This window comes from Elgaria multicarinata, chromosome 2 (assembly GCF_023053635.1).
Source record: "Elgaria multicarinata webbii isolate HBS135686 ecotype San Diego chromosome 2, rElgMul1.1.pri, whole genome shotgun sequence".
Lineage (NCBI taxonomy): Eukaryota > Metazoa > Chordata > Lepidosauria > Squamata > Anguidae > Elgaria > Elgaria multicarinata.
The window spans coordinates 111,926,423-111,945,781 of record NC_086172.1 but is presented as its reverse complement, the minus strand read 5'-3'; the positions used below and the strand labels follow the sequence as shown (position 1 = coordinate 111,945,781).

The window sequence follows — 19,359 nt, the reverse complement described above, 5'->3', positions numbered from 1 at the left end:
AGTGCCCAGTTAAAATTTAAGGTATGAACAAAATATGTTGTTCTTTTGCTAAAAGTTAGTTTACCAGAATATATTATAGTTGAGTAGTTGTTTAGTGTATGGAATTGAGTTGAGCAGTTGGTTGGGGTATTAAGTGAACCGCCCAGAAAGCTTCGGCTATTGGGCGGTATAAAAATGTAATAAATAAATAAAATAAGTTACTGAAATGTGTAGAATAATTCTGCTGCAACCAAAGTATACCTATTGCATTTTAGAAACATTGCTATTTCAGAATGGTATCAGTGTGTCAGAGATGTTATCAGGTGTATCTGAAATTCAATCATCTTTTTACACCTCTGTAGTGGAAGGAATTAACACAACATTTTTTCTGTGTAGCTTACATCAATAAATAACAATGCAACTGCCTTACATGACCGGATTTCAGAATTAGAACAAGAGAAGGAAGATCTGCAGTCAAAACTGCAAGCATTTTCTGAATTTAAAACTCAAAATGGTAAGCAGTGACAAGATTTCTCTCTACTTTTGGATTTTGAACAGATGAAATAAACTGAACAACAGTTGGCCAGGATTGTTAGAGGATTGAAAAGAAGTTAGTAAGGCTATAAAAGTGTCTAGCAGTGATGTCTTCCTTATTTATTTATTTATTTATTTATTTTATATCCCGCCTTTCCACCAAGGAAATGGTACTCAAGGGGTGGCTCCTTATTTTTCCTTATTTCACTAGCATGTAATACTTTGCTATAGTTACTTGGAGTGTGATGTGAATTAGATTTACACAGACATAAGTTTCACATTTTTTGTGGGACTTACTTCCAAATTTATTTATTTGTTTATTTATTTATTTTATTTCATTTATATACCGCCCTAGAGCCGAAGCTCTCTGGGCGGTTTACAACATTAAAAATAGTAAACATTAAAAGTATACAATTTTTTTTTAAAAAAACATAAAAACAGTATAAAAACAGTATCCATTTAAAAATAAATATGATTACAATTACAGTCTAGTCTTTCCTCCCCCTTTATAAACTTAAATGTATATAACATACCTGGATTCAGAATTCCAAGCAATACAACTGAGGTTTAAATTTTCCAAAATTTGAAAAGCAGCTTGTAATGCAAGATGCTGGTTACTCAGCAAAAGGTTAAAAGTCCATCTGTGCACATATATACCCTTTGTTGGGTACGTTGGATCAAGGGACGGCAACCAGGATCATACGAATAAATCTATTTGGGCATACTCTGCATTGCTGGATTGCTTAGGCTGTTAAAGATCATTCTTCAACTGAATGTTCATGTGATCCCAGTTTAAATTTACAAGCTCTCATCTGAACATTTTCTCAAACTGTTGATGCTACCAATTAATAGATAATTGTATTTACAGAAGAATTACTGGCTAAGCTGGAAGTTTATGAAGAACAGCAGCGGAAACTGCAAGCAGACCTTGAACAAGTTACAAAGAGGGCCGCTTCACAGGTCTGTTATTCTTGAGATTAACTGAATTATTTTAATATTCACTAGTAGAAACAGTTAAATATAGTAGTTTACAGAACTAGGAAGCCTTTTCAAATTCTCCATGCTGAAAATCTGGTGACTTAATAGATTATGTACAGTGAATTAATAGTTCTGTACAGTATGATAGCTGTATTAGTTTGTTTTGCCTATTGCTGCTCAGCTTCTGCATCAGATAAAATCCTGTTGATAAACAAAAATTCACCCTTGCCCATACCTGATATTATGGACTGGAAGTGGGCCGGAGGGATCTAGTCTTACCTCTGTTCTGTGCTGGCTAGGCTTCCCTACAATTGCATGTTTTCCTTTTCACCCTAAATTGGATATTTAGTTAAACTATCTTTGCGATTCACTAAGGGAGCAATCCTATGACCACTAGACATGGTCTAGATGGCCATAGAATTTTTTGGTTTCTGGGAACTCAAGTCGGAGCGAGCTCTCTGACCTCGGTTCCCAGAAACCGCTTGCCCCATCCCCACTGCCTCTTAGCCAGCACAGTTATCTCCACACTGGCTCCTTCTCCATGCTCAGGAACAGCGCACAGAGAAGGAGAAAACGGTATGCTCAGGGGCAGGGAGGAGAGGAGACCATGGAAGCCCCTTTACGCAGCTTCCCTTGCGTGCACGGCTTCTGCTCCTCCTGCTCTGAGGCTCCCCAGCTAGATGCTCAAAATCGAGCATTTGGTGAAAACTGCAGGGTGGAGGGAGCACAGAAGAGACATCCCCTCCATGCTCCGATCGCCTGGAGCATGGATAGTCATTAGCTTCTGAGTTCGGAGACTTCCAACTCTCCTGATAAGATTACATCCTAAGTGCGTGAAGGAAAACTTGGTTCACCCAGATCTGTGCTGTGGCCACACTTGGAAAGCTGTATTAGTTCTGGTTACCACATCTCAAAGAGGATATTATTGAGCTGGAAAAGGTGCAGAAAAGAGCAACCAAAATAATTAAGGGGCTGAAAGAACTCCCCTGTGAGGGAAGGCTACAATTTCGGGGGCTTTTTAGCTTAAGAAAAAAGTGATAAAGGTGTACAAAATTATGTATGGTGTGGGGAGGGTGAATAGGGAGACATTCCTCGTTCATCATAATACAATTTGGGACCATCCAATGAAACTGCTCGTGGGAGTTTCGTTCAGGTACTTTTTAACATAGTACATAGTTAAACTATGGAACTAGCTACCACAAGGTCATCTGTGGAGAATATGGCTATCAACACTACTCATCATGATGACCATGTGTTACCTTCAGTAACGGAAGTAGTATGTCTCTCATTACCATTTGCTGGAGCACATGAGCAGGAGGGTACTCTTGCCCTCACATCCTACTTGTGGGCTTCCCATAGGGATCTGATTTCTCACTATGGGGAGAGGATGCTGGACTACTCAGGGCAGCCTTCACCAACATTATGCCTTCCAGATGTTTTGAACTACAACTCCTAGCTTTCATGACCCTTGGCCATGCCAGCTGGGGCTGATGGCATTAAAAGTTCAAAACGTCTGGAGGGCACCTGACATAGCACGTTAGTCTGATCTAGCCCAACAGATTTTATTTTCTTAGATGCAGATGCTGATAGCTTATAACCTTTGTTGAAATGGTTATATTATTTCTTGTCCCAACTTCACTTGCTGCAGGCTAGTGAATCGGGTAGCATGGATGAACTGCAGAGTCGACTTTTGGAATGGCAAGAAATTGTAACTGAATCTGAAGAGGCAAACAATCAAATAAGAGAGGAAAAATCTGCTATGGCACTAAGAATGGCACAGATTGAAGAAGAGAGAGAAGGTGAATTAGTCTACTTGAGATGACATTAGCCCATTTTGTCAGGTTGGCAAATATTAGAAGTAAATCGACAGTTTATGCTTTTGATAATTGGGTACATTAATTTATTAATATTATAATTGCGATCAAAGCAATAAAGTTTTGTGGCACTTTAAAGACTAACTAGTCTATGATGGCTTAAGCTTTCATGTACTATAATCCACAACATCAGATACATGGAGTGTTACCATGTACACACAGATGAAAGACGGAGTGGGCAGAATTGTAAATAGTGAGGTCAGAGGAAATTAAATGCAGAAAGCACACAATAACAATCACATAATTAACAGTGGCCATTCACTATAGTTGTTGATAATAGTTGTTGATAACACAACAATCCTGGTGATTAGGTAAGCCAAGTAACACATGTTAGACCTGGTTCACACGTTCAAACAAGCCACAAGAGGTTAAATAAGTCACGGTGCTTGTTTTAATTTCCAGCACATTGAAGATGAAATGGATCTGGTTTGCATGATCATGATGGGTTAAACAAACCAGGGTGGCTTGTTTAATCTGCACTGTGTGCAGGGTGCCATTTGCTTAATTCCTGCCTAAGTGTATCTTGTTTTGTGATCAGAACCTGAGTGGCATGACTTGTTTGATGGGGAAACAACCCTCAGATAATCCATGGTGCAAACCAGCCCCTAGTATGTTTAAAAGCAAACAATTATCTCATCCCGATTCAAGCCTCTGGCCATAGAATTGAACTTCTGCAATTTGCCATAGGACTGAATCAAGATAAAAGTGTTGTTTTTTTAATCACACTAAATGTGCTAATTAGCTTACCTAGTGCCAGGATGTTTGTGTTATCAGCACAATTGTGGAAGGCCACTGTTGATAGTGGACCAGTTTGCACATGATGACAGCCCTGGTGTTATAACAACCCATTGGCTATAGGAGATGAATGGGAAAGAGTGGGTGTGCTGCCTACAGTACACCAGCCATTTCTACTTTTAATCAGCAACTTACAATGGGCCTGTTCATAGGTTATTGAGCATGATGTATAAACATGGAGTGCTGGGTTCTTTAGGGGCTATATAACCCAATAGATAACCCTAAAACTACCGTGGGGTTAATTGCTGGGTTGTTAAGCACACCAGGCTCACATGTCATGCTCAGCAGTCTACAATCCAGCCGACCTAGGTTGTTGATTAAAAGTGGAAGTGCTGGCCACAAGGGAGGCAGCATGCCCACTCTCTCCCACTTGTACTCAGTGACCCAAAGGTTGTTTAACCCACGGGCTGTTGTTATGTGTAAACCAGATCAATGTCATTGTCACTGTCAGTACTTTCCGTCATTTAATTTTCCTCTGTTACCATTCCTCTGCCCATCCCAACTAACTGTACTGCATATGAACCTTGATAACACTTCATGCATCTGATGAAGTAGACCGTGTCCACAAAAGCTTATGCCATAATAAATTTGTTAGTCTGTAAGGTGTCACAAGATTCTGTTTCTTCTGCAACAGACTAATGTGGCTGCCCTCTGGAAATGATTAGGATCATTATTTGTAATTCTGTTAAAGTTTTATATTGGCAACTGACTTACCAAGGAAACAAGAGCCTGGAAAATGAGCATGTTAGAATGATGCTTTGTTTGCACATATTTAATCATACTGAAGTAATCGTTTGAAGGACTTCAACACTGGACAGTGCTAGTAGTGGAGCAGGGAGAGTTGCCCAACTCAATTTGCATATGTTCTGCAGCTTCTCGTTAAATGATTTTGTTAACCAGACAGATACATCACAGATTACATTGAGCTAATTGAAGTGGCACTTGGCACTTTCAGCAACTGCTAACTTCCTAGCTTTTACATTTGTCTTTTAATTATTCATTAATATTTAAGGTAGCTCCACATCTATTATCTGCACAAGGGCCAGTCTTGTTATCCATAAGGATGCTGCAAACCCAACATCTAATGAAGCTAAAGGATCGTCCTATTTCTGAATCTCTTTCCTTGGTCATTAGCTAATGACATATTAGTTATCTGTTTTACTTTCATGCCCATTAAGTAGGTCTGAAAGCCTCAAATGGATACCATTTCTGTTCTTAGTGAGTGAGAGTTACATACCATAGGGTACAGTCCATTGGACTTCATGACCAGTCCTCAAATTAAGCATATATTATTATACTGGGTCTTTGGCCATAACAGGTGGAATGCAGATGAAACACATTGTTTAAGGGTGTTTGGGACTGAAACATTCTGTATTATGTTTAAGCTCTTATGCATTAATATGGTCACATATTGATCTTCCTGTATGTCCGGTCAGTATTTAATTTTGCATTTTTCCCTTGGGTTAAGCATGACCTTTCTGTTTTGTTTTCCCCCCTTTGCGATTAAACCTGATGAGCACTTGGGCGTCCCTTCCCCCTCCAGTCCTAACCTACACTGCGATTTGGTCAGCCACTGAGAACATAGTTTCCCATCAGTTTTGTGCATGCAGGATTCTGCAGCCACAACAGCCTATGGTGTACTATTGCTGATTTTCCTCTGTAAACAGTATGTTGTGGGAAATCTTCAGTAGTGTGTTATAACAGCTGTTTGTGGTGCTGTGTGGTTTTTTATTTTTTTCTTGGCATAAGTTAACAAATGCTGTTTTTTTAAACTTGATTTTCTTTCCCTTTACAATGCCTATTTCTTCATTTATGTTAACAGAATCATCCTCATACTATTTTGTACTAATAGCTGGCTCCATATTTACCTGACAAACTGCAGAATTTTATAATAAGCCATACTTTTAGTATTAAAAATTACTTTCACAGGCTTTATGTAGAGATTTTACATATTTATTGAAGCAATTGTCACTTTCGGATCAGAAATTTGAATAAACATTAAGTTAGTATTTCCAAAGAACATTGACAGTATAATTGCAGCAGTCGGGTTTTTTTTGTTTTTGTTAAGTTCTTTTCTGTGAATAACTCAAGCTTCCATTTGAGGTCATGGCCACGTAATGAAATTCATAGCAAAGAGTCCTTCCATAAAGTTTTGTAAAGAGGGGTTTATATAGGAGAAAATGTCATGGTGAACCCACGAGATTAGTGGGCATGATCCCATAAACATTAAGCACTTGTAAGCCCTGTTTTCAGAGAGTTGAGGATGATTTGAAAGCATGATTGCTGCTTGTGTTATGTGCACTTGTCCTTCTTCTTCTGCCTTGAGTAAACATGTTTGGCAGGCTTTTTGTATTGTTTAGAAAACCTATCTGATTAGAGGCAACAGTGGGAGCAAAGAAATCTGTGTTTGCCAAGAGAGTGGAAGCCTTTCTCAAATCATTCAAGCCTCCTAAAAACTATTCTCTTTCTGCAGCCTAGCTTAGCTTTCCTGCTGAAATCATTTAAGACTTGCAAAGTGCTTGTCCTGGATCATGCCCAAAGGTTCTAACATCATGGCATTGTTATATAGAAACAAAGACATTTCCGTTTCATCATAATCCTAAATTCAAACTATCTCTTGATTGGTAGACATGATAAATTCTTTACTGACAGGACTGGTTCCATTTAAAATATATATGAATATATATATTTATATATATATGAAAATATATATATATATATATATATATTCAATGAATATATATATTCATTGAACAGCTTGTCCACCTGACAATTTTGAAAGTGAAATTTTTCATAATTAGGGGAAATATTTTAGGATGCAATCCTATGCACGTTTAAACAGAAAATACATCTAAATATGCATAGGATTCCAGCTTTATAAAGCAAATCTTTTTATGCTTGGCTAATAGTGGCAAATGCTCGTAAATTGTTTCCAACGGTTTCTAATGAGATCTTTTCATTTTTCACTAGTTTGTGTGTGTGTTTGATTTGCAGGTGCTGAAACATTATTATAATGTAAAAATATTAGCAAAAAAGTTAAATCTATACAGTTATATTGGGTAGTTCATAAAGACTGGGTTCACACGTCATGTTAACCCGTCATGGGTGATGGCCCATGATGGGTTATCGTGTCATAGGAATCCAGACCCTACTTATCAGGGTATGTTGTTTTTCCCAAATAACTCACCCTCAAAACCAACTATCTGTATTAGGGGTTGTTTTACCCATGATGGGTTAGCATGTTGTGTGAACCCAGACATGTCAAACTATTGTGGCTAAAGGGTATTGGGCAGCTCTGCAAGAGTGGCAGAAACATCTGGCACTCTTGCCAAGTGGGGCTCAATCACCTTTTGCAATCGCGGCCAAGCCTCTGCCCTTGCTAATGACAGCCCCTCCACCCCTGCCAAGTCCCCTTTCGCTGTAAAAATCCTTCAAGCTGCTTCAGTTTTGACAGTTATCAAAACCAAAGTGGAAAGAGCAATCTTTAGGGTTATACAAGGATGTGTGTGTGCTTTTATGGAACGTGGGGGAGTGGGATGCTAAATGGGAGACCTCCTTAAGGGGCTAGTCCACTCATAAAAACATGGGAATCCATAGGGGTAAGAGGGTAGCTATAAAAAGGGTTTTAAATGACCCACTTAACTGCAGGTTTCCCATGCTTTAATGGCTGCACTACATCTTTGGAGTTGTCCCCTATTTGTTATCACACTCCACCTCCCCCCGCTCCTTCATATAAAAGTATACACATTTCCCCAGTTTTGGGGAAAGGTTGCTGAAGTTGGCTTGCATTTTGAAAGCTGTCCAAATGAAGGGCACTTCAGCAATGCTTATGGGGGTTGGTGGGAAAGCGACTACTTCTGTATGAAGAAGCGGGGAGCCCAGCATGGGGAGGGGTGGGATACGGTGGCGGGGGCTGTGTATTTGGGGCAACAGAGTCCTTGGCAGAGGGTTGGTTGTGGGGCCCGTCCAGCCAATTTTTGGCAGTGGGGGGCTTCTGCGTTGCTGTACAAGCTTATGGAGCACCCCCTGGTAGGCTTGTAAGGCAATGGCACAAAAAAGAAGTCTGTTTTTTAAAAATAACCTAGCGCGCCCTTTTGCTTGAGCAAGCAAGGATATACAATTGGACCCAGAGTTGCATGTACGCTGTTAACTGGATGATCCCGCTGGCAGAAGATGGTGTGGTTTTCACCAGTTCCCTCTCCCACCTGCAGCTCTCTATTCCCTCGAAAACCTCACCTGCAGGATTGAGGGGCCCTCCATAACAATGCGTGAGGGGTGCATGGGAGAAGGAGGAATTGGCAATAATTGTTGCTCCACTTCCTTCCTCTGCTGGAATCTGGTCTCCTCTTTCAGTGGAAAGAGCCCTTCCATTGTCGGGGGGCAAGTCTGGATCCAACAAGTTGTGATAATAATAGAAACATCTTAAATTGTATTCATGTCCTTAATGTGATCCAGTGATGAAGCCACACACATGCGTGTCCTACTCGCCTACTGTCACCTATGCCATCGAAATGTGTTGCCCTCTGTCTGGCATAATTACCAGTGGGAGCCTTGTTAACTAATGGGACTGTGAATTACAGTAGATCAGCCAATCCACGGGCGTTCAGAGGCACTCACAGAATTTCCATGACTTGGTTCCAAAGCTGCCTGGCACAAACATTACTTGCATGTGTGTGAGGTGAGTCCTCCCTCTTTCCACTCCTTGTTCTCACTTCTGCCCTTTGCTCCACATACTGTATCATTCTGTTGGGTTCCCCAGCCCTCAGGGATGCAGGGAGGAGAAGGGGGTGAGAAAGCCCAGTTCCAGGAAGGGAGTTTAGATCCAAGTCCATAGGTACAAGATTATCTTTAGATCCAAGTCCATAGGTACAAGATTCCTGGCTTGATACTTGCTGCTCCTCTTTTTTCTTTGATAGCTGCTTCTATTAAATTGGTGCTGCTGAATTTATATTACTGTTTTTATGTGAGCCATCATGAGTTGTGGAAAGACAGCACATAAAGTGTATTAACTGTTGTAAACTTCCCAGAGAGCTTCAGGTATGGGGCGATATATAATGTAATAAATAAATAAAATAAATAAATAAACATGCCTTTTTTAGTTATGGGGCAAATCTCTTCATAAAAAGATTGCAGCTGCATAGATATGTCAGTGGTTGCAAATCAAACACACTTCACATAAGGATGAATGAAACTGCTGTTCTTATTAGAAAATTATTGGGAATTAATTACTGAAAAACAGACCTGACCATGTCATTTAACTTAGTGGAGCAGTCAGACTTAGACACATTTAGTTTTTACATCATTAATTCAGGTGTAAATCTTTGAATAAAATAATAATAATAATAATAATAATAATAATAATAATAATAATAATAATGTGAACAGTTGCAGTTGAGTTATTGCTTTAATGAATTGCTTTAGTGATGAACAAACTATGGAGCCAACTTTGCCTTCATTTCTTCATGCTGACTTTTGTCTGCTTTACATGAATCATTTTTCGAATATATGTGCTTTGTTGATCACACAAAACAGATGGGAATGTCCTTAAAATAAATAAATAATAACCATCTCTCACAATGGATTGCATTCATTTAAGCTGCTGTATTCTCTAATTATTGTGTGTTATTGACAAATGGGTCTATATTATTTTATACTTAATGTTATGGCTTGATGCCAGTTTGTAGTGTGTGATACAGGCTTGTGACTTCCTCATATCACCTGTAACAAGAGCTCTATTTAATATTTAAAATCCAAGCAAGGCTTGCTTCATTTTTATAAAAAGAACATAGCTATAGCTGAATAATCTGAGGTGATATATTTGTCACACACATCAGCTATATTTGAATATAGTAAACTTAATTTAGGCTTAATTTGGTTATATAAGTGGCTGCCCTCTTTGTCAGTATCCATATACAAATTAATTTTTATTTGAAAAATATTGCCTATACCCTCTATGGCTTCTTTTAAAGAATGATATGCAAATTGTTTCCAGATGCTCGGTAGAGGGGGAAATCACAAGATGAATTATGACACGGAGTATGTCTATAACTTTTATTCCTGCCAGTCCTTCATAAACTTCTGTCTGTATCACTGATCCCTCTTGAATGTGTACAACATGCTTGTCTGATGTGTGATTGCTTTCCTGTGGCACAAAACTGATTGAGGATGACTGGTTCTTTCCTGGCTGCTCTGATCCAGCCATAGTCCCAGGGCAGCAGGACCTGGAGGAGGAACTGGCCACAGGTCACGGGATTGGCAGGATGCAGGCGGAGAGAAGGAAGACTGCCCAGTCCAGTAGGAAACTACAGGTAATTTGGTTGCATTAAGAATCCATATTTTAATTAATGTTGCCATAAGTAGCAAGACTTTTCCTCTTGCTGTCTATGTATATGTGATGTCTTAATGTGTGGAGCGGGACACTGAAGATAGTTACAGTGCATTTGGTACTGGCCTTATTGAAGTGTTTTCCTCATTAAACTGAGGAGAATTTCAAGAATAATGATATCCTTAGGTGGCACGTTGTGTGTTTTTGTTTTTTAAATAGACTGTTAATTTCAGGTTTTCCCCCTTTGTGCTTAGGGAGAGTATGGCTTCGATGGAAAACAGTGCTATGAAGACCTGAATATCACTTTGGATAGCACTGATTCAGCTGAAGGAGAGAACATGGGAGGTTGGTGGCCAGAGTACACTTCCCCTAGTACAGGTGTGGCAACCACTAGACAGTTTATTAAAGCATGCACACATCTGTTTTGTCTTATTTTTGTTTTTCAAATTCAACTAACAAACCATGTTGTGTTGTGTTTGTATCTGTTGAATTTTATATTTCTTTTGGCTTGCCTTTTTGTTTCGTTTTGAAGCATGTGCGTGCTGGATGAACTGTCTAGTTTTGGTTAAAAACTAGAACTCAGTCATGGTGTAACACCCCGGACTCTCACTTGTGAATAAAGATTGTTGTCATTCATGGTAAGATTTTTTTAAGTTCTAGTCCTGTTATTCTTGTGAAAGTGTCTTCACAGCCAGCCATTGTTTTTAGTTTGTTTTCATGTTCTGTTTGTTAAGTTAGCTATATTTGTATCTACAAAGAAGACTGCATTTGTATCACAGGGACAGTTACGTTGTAAAAAGAATACAATTTAGTGCTCAGGTGATCATAATAAAGTAGGAAAACTTGCAGAAATGTATTAGTGCCATTTTGGCTAGGCCTGCTAACTTTATACTGTGAGTTAAATGTTTCACAGAATAGAGTTCTCCAATATACTACTGGCATTACAAATTCTAAAAGGGATAAATAATCTGCTACAGTTAAAATGAAATAAGGGGCAGAATTGGAATCAAAGCATTTAATTTTACAATTATGTATACAGGCAAATATTGGCTGAGTTTGCACATAATGCTAGCCTATGATATGGGTTGTTGAATTCTAGGTTATTGTATTGTGCGAACCTAGACTCACTAATAAACCATGAACATGGCTTGTTGTTGGGTTGTTTAAGATAGTTAACAATCCACACTGCATGGTTAATGAGCAACCCTGCAGAAAACACACTGCATTCAGACAACATAATAACCCATGGTTCAACAACAACCCTCACTGGGTTGGTTAGTGTGTAGTGTGATCCCAGCCATGGTTTGTTATTGAGTTGTGAACTCTGGTTGTTTAAACCATGGGTTGTTGTTACATGTGAAATCAGAACTGTGAGCTGTTTTGACAAGCTACAGAAGTGGCAGGCATGAGTGGTTAAAAAAAAACCACACCAGCCAGTACCACAGCGCCACAAAGACATTTGGAATACAGGGAGGGAATGGAGCAAAGAAAGAAGAGAACGAACTACCCAGGAATTAAGAAAACAAATTGTGGTTTGATCAATCATCTGCCAGCCAAGCCCTGGGTAGGACAACCAATTACAGATTAAACATGGGTTAAATAAACAAGCCATGAGTTAGTATTATATATGAACCTGTTATTTTGATTAACTAAAAATGAATTTCCATACTAAGAAGCATCTGTTTCCTTAAGTTTCAAAAATGCAAAATGAAAAAATATTTGGGATTCAGACAAAAAATATTTCTTTATCAGAGCCTAATTTCAGTGTGGCTTGTTAACCATGCAGTGTGGCTTAATTCCTCGAAGAAGCCATCTTGAAAACCATGGTTTGTTGTTGGGTTGTTTAGGATAGTTAACCAACCACACTGCATGATTAACAAGGTACCCTGACCATGTTCAGACAACACGCTAACCCAGCAGAAAAAATTGCTGCGTTCAAACAACACGCTAACCCACAGTTCAACAAACAACCAGCGGTTCAAAACAACCGACAATCAACCATTGAGTGTGGTTAGCATGTTGTGTGAACAGCCCCATAGTCTACTCCTACTTCTGTTTTATCCTTACAACTCTGTGAGGTAGTTTAGGCTGAAAAATCCCCAACTCTTATGAACCAAAACCTAAATTAGTGTTCTGGTAGTATGCAGTCTTATTTGTTGCCTGTCTATGTTGGTGGCAGTTCAATCTTAATAATCTTGCATTCTGGATTGTCAGCATATTTCTTAGGTCTATTTTGATGCTATGTTGGCCTGCAAATAAATTGAAGAACAGTTGCAGTTACCAAGACCCTAAGGCATTTCCATGGAAAACTTTCAGTATAGTTTCACACTTATCACAGATTAGTTTTTCCCCTCTCTTTTAAATGTTGATAGTATAGTTCATTAATTTTATCTTGGCTGTATGAAAAACAAAATCTACATATTTGTTCAGTACAGATTAATTCTATAAATACAAGTTTTTTTGACATATTTGTTCATAAAGCATCTAGAAACTTTGGATTCCCAGGGTGGAATCCACAGCCCATCCCCCTTGCAGCCAGTGTGGAAAGAATCATGCCAGCTCTCCCTGAGGTTAGGCAAAAAAGTCTTATCTAAAATGCAGAACTAAAGGACAAGGAGGTGGACCACACCAGCTGCACTTGGAGATCAGGAACTCGACCTTGGAGCAGGGGACATTTTGGTGGGCAGGAAGGGGAGGAGATTGGAGAGGCCAGGATACAAGTTATCCTGAGGCCTCTCCAGCCTCTTTCCCTCCCCCTCTGAAGCACCCGAGCTGGACAGGCAAAAAAGATCATCTGGCAACAAAAGCAGGAAAAGAGGAAGGGGAGGCAAAGATCGCCTCTGCTGTTCCTCCCACCATTGGAAGCCTCCCAAGTTTGTGGGGCTTATGATCATCAAGGGTGCAACCCATAGGATTGTGCCCTTAATTGATCAATTAATCACTTACACAATTGATGGATTAAATGGATCAGTCTAATAATAATGTTCTTCAAATTAAATAGGGTTACGTACTGTGGTGGAAGAATTAGAATTGGAAAGAAATCAATTGCAAGAACAAATTCTCTTCTTGGAGGAACGTTGCCGGGACCTAGAAGATAGATTGCAGCTCCAAAGCAGAATGGAAGCTCTACAGGTATGTGTTACAGCTCTTTGATCTGTATCTGATGTTGATTTATGTCCTACTTTAAAGTAATTTTTGTTTAACAGAGTAATAAATATAATCAGATTACAGGAAGTTAGAATGCTTACTGAGTGCTGAAGAAAATGATTTAAGCTTCACCGCTTTATTCATGATACCATCCCTCCTCAACAAGAAGTCATGGAAGGTAGTTGCAATGATTGTTACATGGCTTTGTGGAAGCTATAGTGTGGTATTCCACTCTGTCACCAGTAACTGTGACAAGTACGTGAAACTACTAAGAGAGACTATACACCAATTGGTCTGGATAATGTAACCAACACCTATCAATAACTCACCCATAACAGATCGAAATGTAGCAGTGCAAATTCTGCATCAACCTCTGGTTGAAGAAATCAGAATGCATTGAGTGAGGGCTAATAAGTCTTAATATCTTCTGTATAGACCCTTCTATGAATGCCTTCTGTATGGTAGAGTACATATTTACAAGGAACAGGCCTTTTTCTTCAGTTAAAAGTTTCCTACTCGCCCAAGCATTTAGAGGAAATTTCATTCCTGTTTTTATTCTTTTATTTTACTTAAGTTAGTTGTTTTATTTTACTTAATTGGTTGTTGTATTCTGTTATGGTTGGGTTTTCTATTATTATAATGTATTTTTGTGTAAATACACTTTTTTTTTTACACTAATCTGGAATAATCTCAATGAAGGGCAGTTAAGAAATAGCTTAAATAAATAAAGTTAAAGATAAACAATAGTCAGGACCACTTGTGATCTCAGGAGGTGGATTTTCTTGCAATACAGATAATCACACACACAATGAAAAACAGATTTGCACACTGGATTTTGTTCCAGAGTACTTTCTATAAGTTACAAGTGATTTACTATATGCTACTCTTTCTGCTCCTCACTAGCTATTGTTTGCAAGCGCAATGGCTTCATCTTATTTAGATGAGTTCTCACTTGCTGTTGATTGAGCTGCTTTGTTATCATGGAATGGTCATCAATGTTCTGACTGCTAATGAATTAACCTGCTAGCACAAAGTCCTGGGGACAGAACAACTGTATGCTGTTGATGGGAGGAAATGCAGAGAAGTGAAAATGCAGTTGTTATTATTTATTTATTTATTTATATAGCACCATCAGTGTACTATTATAGCAAAAGTAAACTCATAGGCAGCTAGTATAGGTGTGTGTGGAATATTATCAATGATCTACTACAGCCTAAAATCACAGCCATCAAATTTCACAAATCTTTATGTAAGTAAGATAAGTGAAACATACAATTAGCGTGGGTTTCTAAGCTTCATGTAAACGGTATAGTTTTAAATATTGGACTTGTTGATCTTAGTGTGTGACTAATAGCTCCATAACTTACTAAAATGCACGTGCGTAATAATGGATCATTTACAAGATGTTTCTTATACAGAAATATATCAATCTATATTTGAGTTGTAACAAAGCATTTCAATACAGGTGGCATTTGGTGTAGAGGAAGAAGGGCAGCTATTGAGGGCTGTACAGGTGTGTCCTGCCCATTCCTAAATGATAGCTTTTTTTCCCCTTAGAAGTGATACATGGTTTGTTATCTAACCTGCCCAGCATGTAATGGCGATTTTGGATTTGTATGAGCTTTTTCTGTTTATGGTTGATGTTTGTTTTGAAGTTTAACTTTGTGCACTAGTGTTTCGATGCTGGATAAACTAACATATTTAGATTGCTTAATAAGTTGACTGTGTTAGTGGAGCTTGCTTCGTTGCCTATGGATTGCATTTCACAATTTATTTCATACCTTTCTACTCATCATTGGTTGAAGTACAAGGAAAAATAAATTAAATGGGAATTCAGTCTGAATCAATTATTTTTAAATTAAAATTCTGCTGGGCATCAGAAAAATCCCTAGTTTTTTTTAATGCAATACCTTGCTTTTATCCGCTTCCATCTTAGACGTAAGCTGCTCCCACACAGTAGATGTGAGCATGTTGTGCTTTTATATGAAATCATTATAGGGTCTCTATGAAATCAATATAGGGTCTCTATTTTGGCCACCAGATGATTAGATCACTTTGAGAGAAACCTTTCAAAAGGAATCTCAACTATTTGGATTAAGAAATAATATTCTTGATGGTATTTCTCTGGGTAAGAATTTAATAAGCTATAGCGATAGAATCTAATGTACATAGTTTAAAGCTAACCCTATTATTATAATCCATATAAGTGGCAGTTATGTACATAATTTTCTTGCAGAATGAAACTGACCGTTTGCAGTCCCAGCTTACACAGTTACGCAGCCAGCAAGCACGTGATACAGAAAAACACCAAATTCTTGTTTCCAGTTTGAATGAACAACTTAAAGGGTAATTTAAAAGCAACAACCAAACTTTAAGTAGCTCCAATCATTACTGTGCATGTCTCATTATTATTATTATTATTATTATTATTATTATTAACATTTATATACTGCTCCATAGCCGAAGCTCTCTGGGCGGTTTACAAAAGTTAAATGTCTGTGAATGTTTATATATTCAGCAAGTAATTTTGTGGAGGATGGCACTTTTAAAATCTTATTTCATATTGTTTTTTGCTTTGTTTGGTTTTGTTCTTTGTTTGTTTAATATATACCCTGCCTTTCCACTAAAAATAGTGCTGAAGGTGGCTAACAATAATAAATTACAGATAAAATGTTACATAACCTTAAATATATCCACACCAATTAAAATACATCCATTAAAATAAATAAAAGCACCCACAAGATAAAAAACCTAGTTAAGTGAACAAGCCAACCAGCCAACGGAAAAATAATAAAGATGGAGCTCACCAGAGCCTGGGAGCAGCCACTGAGAAGGCTCTCTCTCATGTTCCCACCAAATGTGCCTCTAATGGACATGGGACAAAGAAAAAAATCTCTCTCGAAGAACTTAAAACCTGGACAGGATCATGAGGGAGAATACAGTCTTTCAAATATCCTGCTCTGAAGTCTTGTAGGGCTTAGAGGTCATAATCAGCGCTTTGAATTGTGACCAGAAACAGACCAGTAGCTAGTGAAGCCACTGTAGCAACTGCATCACATGCTTCCTATAACCAGGTCTAGTCAACAGTCTGGCCACAGGAATTTGGATCAGCTGAAGTTTCTGGAAACTTTTCAAAGCAGCTCTATGTAGAGTGTGTTACATTGGTCCAAACAGGAGGTAACTAAGACCAGATCCAACTTTTCCAGGATGGCACAGTTTATACATTAGCCTTAGTTGTGAAAGGCCACCTGGCCACCACTGAAACCTGGATATCCAGCTTTAGGACTGAATCCAAGAGTACACTTAACTGTGAATCTGAGCCTTTTTAAGGGGATTAATAGCCCCATCCAACACATATTGGCTCCCTGTTCTCTGGTCTGCTTTTCAGTTGTCTAGGAGCACTTCTGCCTTGTCTAAATTAACTTCAGTTGCTTTGCTGCCATCACTACCATGGAATAATCCTTCAAATAGGCTCTTACCCATGTTTGGTCAGATTTGTTCCTGCGTTTCTGCCAATATCACTCTAGCTGTCATCCCATTCATTTCAGCAGCCCTAGCTCCTTTGAAACTGGGCTTACTTATTTTTATGGTAATTTAAAGGAAAGTTCATTTTGCTTTTGGATGCATGAACACACTTTGTTTGTTAGAGAGATAGCTGTGTATATAAATAATTTTTATCATAATATATATAAGTCCAAATTCATTTAATTGGCAGATTGAATGAAAGAAATGGTTTGCTTGAAACTTTGCTTGGGGAGAAGGAGCAGAAGCTTTTAAGTACATCAGAAAAGCTAGAACAAATAGAAGACATGAGAAATTCACTTCAAGGGAGAGACCTTCTAAACAAGGAACTAGGTGAAAAGCTTTTGCAGACTGAACAAAAGGTAAGTTACAGTGTCTTCTGAGTCAGCCAAGGAGACAATATCTTTGGTATATATTCAGTAATTCTTAAAATTTTCCATCCTTTTTACTCAGTTATCCTTACAATCACTTGCAAGCCAATAATATCATTGTCATATTACAGAATGGGGGCAGGGAAGGAGAATAGATTGTTCAACTTGAGTGTTAGTGACACCACCATCCATTGAATTTGTGGGTGAATTGAGATTTGAACTAAACATTCTTCAGCTATTTACTTCTATACTTTTTCATCCCGAGGGAAGTCTTGATGAAAACGGAAGTGAGTGTAATGGTTTTACAGTGGGAACCTAAACATTTTTACACAGAAAAAAAATCAGTTCAACTTATTCCCTACTAAGTGAGTTTAGGATTTTAGCTCTACAGCACAATCCTATACACATCTACTAAGGAGTAAATTGCATTGCATTCAGGGACTGAACCCCAGGTAAATAAGTATAGGAACATAGCTCACAGCTGTAATCCTGTACTTAAGTTCCAGTCAAAAGGAATTTATTTGAACTATGTACAGAAATGCAGCTCTGATAGATGCTAATACTATTAACACATTCTTTGGTGAAAATGATAAAAAAAATTGTAGATAAATTTTCAGTTGTAATTTATTTTGCCATTTTAAATAACAGTATTTATAGAACTGGACTGGGGGGAAAACTACAGGGAAATGTACACCTGTGTCTGTGTCTAGGACTCACCTAAAGTTTTCCCCCCTTAAAAACAAGGGGGTAAATTATTCCAGCCTCCTTACTTGTAGAATTGCTTACCTCTTTGCTGACGCAAACCCTGCCAAAAGTGGTTGTCAACTGATTTGTCTCCTCAAATACAAAGTAGTCAGCAAGCTCAGTTCAAATGTCATATTGCCCTGATGACAAGAGATGGTTTGACAATCAGAATCACCCCAGAGCTTGCATGTCACCTTCCTCCTCCTTTTCCAGTTAGCAATAACTAGTTTACCAAGACATTTGAACTAGTGTAATTATAGTTACAGTTAACCATCATTTGCCCTCAGATTAGAGACTGCAACCAGTTTCTAATCGTAGTTTCAGCTTGGGCTTGAAAGCATACTGTAGCCAGCAACAGCTATAGTTAGGCCAGTTTAGATGTTACAATAAACCATAGTTAGCATTAACCAGAAAAGAGTGGGGTATATTTGCATGGGTGGGAGTAGAAGCACAAGCAACAGGGCGCTCCCAATCATTCAGCATGACTTCTCAACTGAGCCAAATAATGGTGAACAGCTGAGTTGAATGTGAACAACTTTAACTCACTGTTTATATGTCTGAATTATTTTAGTGTATCTTATGATGTATAAACTAATTGCATCCAACTGAGGTTAAACATGGTTGGTCATGAAAAACATTTGTTTGGGGTAGTGTGACTTGGGTTTGGGTTAGATTAGTTTGGGTTAGTTAGTACAATTTTATAATGGAAATTTTTGTCCATCGGTTATAATTGCATAAAGCACTAAAGGCTTTCCCCCCTTAATCTAGTTGGAAGATGCCTTGAAGAAGTGCAGTTCGTATGGTGTAGAGTGTGCAGATCAGAAAGCTGTTATCAGTGATCTAACTGAGAAAGTGGCTGCTTTTAAAGAAAAGGTAAAAAAAAAAACCTATGAATTTCGAATGGAAAATGTGTAATTTGAAATTGCCTATTTAGTCATATAAGCAATATAGTAGCAATAAAATAACACTCATATAACTAGTTCTATGAGCCCAAGATAACTTTAGGCTGTTTTGTTTTGTTTTGTTGAAGAAGTAGCATCCTCGGCCTCATAACACACTGATTTTAAAAGTGAAGGTATTTCAAAAGCAG

The 19,359-nt window shown here is 38.3% G+C and overlaps 1 protein-coding gene across 4 annotated transcripts in view; it reads left to right on the top strand.

Annotated features, from left to right (window-relative positions):
* Positions 1-19,359, top strand: part of LOC134392778 (golgin subfamily B member 1-like) — a 68,854-nt gene that overhangs the window by 22,454 nt on the left and 27,041 nt on the right. For 3 of the 4 annotated variants that reach the window (XM_063117392.1, XM_063117390.1, XM_063117393.1), the window contains 9 exons: positions 376-493; positions 1,382-1,473; positions 3,140-3,290; positions 10,359-10,468; positions 10,740-10,863; positions 13,487-13,617; positions 15,869-15,978; positions 17,348-17,516; positions 19,038-19,142. In XM_063117392.1, coding sequence (XP_062973462.1) covers positions 376-493; positions 1,382-1,473; positions 3,140-3,290; positions 10,359-10,468; positions 10,740-10,863; positions 13,487-13,617; positions 15,869-15,978; positions 17,348-17,516; positions 19,038-19,142 — 1,110 coding nt within the window. The remainder of the gene's footprint in view (positions 1-375; positions 494-1,381; positions 1,474-3,139; positions 3,291-10,358; positions 10,469-10,739; positions 10,864-13,486; positions 13,618-15,868; positions 15,979-17,347; positions 17,517-19,037; positions 19,143-19,359) is intronic. The other variant, XM_063117391.1, reaches the window with a different exon arrangement.